We start from the raw sequence: 3720 nt of genomic DNA on the forward strand, positions 1-3720 counted from the left end.
CGTGCTGAACGTAGTACAGTGCGAGCGTTACGTCCGCTTTACAACCCGGACTCAGCAGCGGCTGTCGCGAGGAGACAGGCAGTGCACAATTTGGAGAGACGACTCCAACAGTTGCAATCGGTGAGTGATAGTGATAGGTAATGAGTGTTTGGGTTGTAGGTTGTGAGTTTACAGGTTGTAAATTTTGAGTGTTTGGATTGTAAATTTTGAGTGTTTGGATTGTAGATTTTGAGTGTTTTGGTTGTAGATTGTGAGTGTACGGAAGATTGTGTTTCAGGTGGAGAGAGAGAATTTTTTAATTTTGATTATTTTTTTAAAGCTGTGACGTCACAATATGGCACTGGTTGATGCACATTTATATCGTTAATAACATTTAAAAATATATATTTAATGAAACTATCAATAGCTCTAGATGAAATATTAGTTATATTTAGTCACTTCCTGCCTCGCACAGCAGAGTTGTGGAATGGTCTGTCCTTGGCGGTATTTCCAAATCGCTACGACTTAAGGTCCTTCAAGAAGCGAGCATATCACCATCTCAAAGGCAACGCATCTGCGGTTCCTCTGGTATTGCTGATGTCCATGGGTGTCGTTGAACACCTCGGTGTTCCCGCTGCTCGTTCGCCCCCTTCTGTTATAAAAATATATATATTTAATAAGATTCTTATAAATATTTTCTAACAGGAATGGACTCTATCAATAGCCCGGTCTGGTCTGATCAAGTTACCAGAGAAGATGGTCGACTATCCCAAAGTGGTGCAGCAACATAAAGAGAGACAACGAGAGATTAGACGACAACTTGAGGTAATTAACTCGCACTTTAAATGATTATTAGGTTGTTTCCCGCGACTCCGTCCGTGTGGAACTAAAAAAGAACTTAGTATCTATGTTATCAAGATTCGTTATATCCATCTATCCATTCATCTAAACAATCGCATCAATAACAAATCAAATAAAAAAATTCCAAAATAAAGTACAAGAGCTATTAAAAATAAATTTTTTCGACTATATGATTGAATTTGACGATATTTTTATTATAAAAGTGTTTTAGAACTGTTGTTTTTATAATTTTTTAGTCACATAATTTTTAAAAATACTAATTTAATTTCTATACAAAGATAGTTTAACAGATCTTTGTGGTATTAGATAATTACGATCTCCATTAACTCTTGGTCTATATTTAGGAGCGTTTAGCATCTCTACAATTGGAGGCACGCAACCTACTCTTACTGTACAGACCGTGGCGTTGCGTTGAAGCGGACTTTGCCGAGTTCCCAACTACAGAACTCGCTGCAGTAAGTTTTACATCCGAGTAACTCAGAGCACAACTCACAATACTCTTACTGAGTTCTTTGTTTTTAGAGTAAAATAGTTTAATCTTATTTTATTATTATGACGAAATATTCAGATCATTACTAATTGAATTGAAACTGCTAGTAACTTTAATATCAATTAGCTAAATAAATTGTTGAGAAAAGTAAATTTTATTGCAGCTTTTTTTTAACTTAAAGTGTCAGTGACGTGTCTCTACATACAAGACTTTACATATTGATTGGATAGTTAAGGCGCCGCAGGTTGCAAAAATGAGGCGCCCCGAGTCATAAAAAGTGAGGCGCCCCAAGTCATAAAAATTGAGGCGCCTCATATCACTAAATGTGGATCATATTGTGATATCCTTGGATTTCTTTCATTGGATACAATGTTAATATTTTTTTTAGCTATATTTCTTTATCGTAATAAATATGTCTTATGTTACTTAGGCAATGAATCCAAAGACGGTAGATGTTGGTACACTCAAGTTCCCGGCGTCTGATGATTTTAAAGCTGACACAGTTTATGTCACACCTACACAGCTCGCTGAGTAAGTAACATATAGGATGGATCCTATGTAAACGATCGTAACTCACAATTATTATTCTATACTATACTATTCTTCTGCAGAGTGTCATAAGTAAAATTTGTATTTTCAGATTACGTGAGCTGGTAACTGAGTTACAATCAGAAGATGTTAAAGTGGAATTAGATTTAAAGTTAGAAGGATGTGCGGCTTAAAGCAAATTGTATCTTATAGATATGGAAATAAGGTGCAATATGTACGAATGTTTACGCTTTTCATAAAAAAATTGAACTTTATTAGTTTGAGATTTAAGTTGACTTTGCAATAAGTGAAGTTTTATAAATTCACAAATGAAAAGATTCGAAAATTAATACTCTAATAAAATTAATCTATATTTTTTGGTTTCAAATTGCAATATCATATTTTTTTGTCATCCTTAGTCTAGTAGCTGTACTAGGTCCCTGGGCGAAACTTTTACGGCGCCTCCTTTTTTAACATGCATTGGGGGGGGGGGATAAAACTGGATTACATTTTTGTAATTTCACAAGTGACAGAAAATTGTCAGTTTTGCGGCGCCCTTTTCAGGCGCCTTAAATGGGCGCCTTTTTCAGGCGCCTTAAATGGGCGCCTAACCGCACTCTAACGCTAACCCTGCCTTAAACACTCTAAGGAAGTCATCTATTTCGATTGTCCCTGTTTTTTTATAGTCTCTCCCTTGATCATGTCACTTTTCTTACAATCCATCCATTCCTAGGCCGGTTTAACTAAACATTTGTGGATTTCATTATGACACGGTCGATTCGGTCCCCACCGAGTTGAAAGACCGTGTAAAATGCTCCCCTCTACACTAAAATACATAGTTGTGTAGAGTTGGTGATTGCATTGCGTGTATGTCTATAAATGTTCTATACATTTATAGACATACACGCAATTGCATTGAGCGTCAATGGCTCAGGAGTCAAGCACTTGACTTGCAATCTGCAGGTCCTGGGTTCGAATCCCGCCGTGTACCAATGTGTTTTTCCATTTCCGATTTGAATATGTACTAATCATCATCAGCTCACTATACTTCCCCACCGAGGGGCTCGGAGCCTACCCTAAGTTAAGGGTGATTAGGTCATAGTCAACCACGCTGGCCAAGTGCGGATGACTTCACACATATCTTTAAATTTCTCAGATATGTGCATCACGATGTTTTTCCTTCACCATAACGTCGGATAAATGTACATATGTAAATAGGAAATGGAAAAACACATTGGTACATGGCGGGATTCGAACGCAGGACCTGCAGATTGCAAGTCAACGACGTAAAAAGAAAAGTTTATATAATAACATTTTAATTCTTACGTTATACATACAACAAACATATTCAGTATATTATTATTATTATTATAATTCGAAATATTATCAATAATACGGCAGCAAAAGTAAATTTATAGTAAAGGTAAGTATAGTTCTTTTCAAATATCTTAGCAAGGGCATTCACGCTGCGCACTATCTCTTAATATCTATATTTCAACTAAAATTAAAAAGATATAAAGACAAGATACAATAACGCTTTATTACTTAATATATATAAAGGTGTTTTTTAATTAACCAACCGTCTTTTACCTTTCCTGGTATATTTGTCAAGTTCTATTGTAAAAAAATAGTAATAAAAATCAATTAAAAAGTACTAAAATATCTCTAGTTATTCAATTTAAAGAAAAACAAAAATAAATATTTTATAAAGATCGAAAGTTTCTTTTTTTTATGCTTAAATAGTTTCATTCTATAATTCGTAAGCTATTTATTAGAAATATATACAAAATATAACTAGAATAACAAAATAACCTACAAAATAGTGCGTCTTATGCTTAATTTGATGTAAGCGGTATAAATAA

At 34.8% G+C, this 3720-nt stretch overlaps 1 protein-coding gene across 1 annotated transcript; it reads left to right on the forward strand.

Annotated features, from left to right (window-relative positions):
- The first annotated feature begins 8 nt into the window (after positions 1–8).
- LOC106123252 (uncharacterized) lies at positions 9–2734 on the forward strand. The gene is made up of 5 exons (XM_013319487.1): positions 9–120; positions 685–804; positions 1185–1295; positions 1761–1861; positions 1971–2734. The coding sequence occupies exons 2-5, from the start codon at positions 736–738 to the stop codon at positions 2050–2052; spliced, it is 363 nt and encodes a 120-aa protein (XP_013174941.1). The 5' UTR covers positions 9–120; positions 685–735; the 3' UTR covers positions 2053–2734.
- Positions 2735–3720: the final 986 nt, after the last annotated feature.

The sequence above is a fragment of the Papilio xuthus genome, unplaced genomic scaffold (assembly GCF_000836235.2).
Source record: "Papilio xuthus unplaced genomic scaffold, Pxut_1.1 DF828966.1, whole genome shotgun sequence".
Classification (NCBI taxonomy): Eukaryota; Metazoa; Arthropoda; class Insecta; order Lepidoptera; family Papilionidae; genus Papilio; species Papilio xuthus.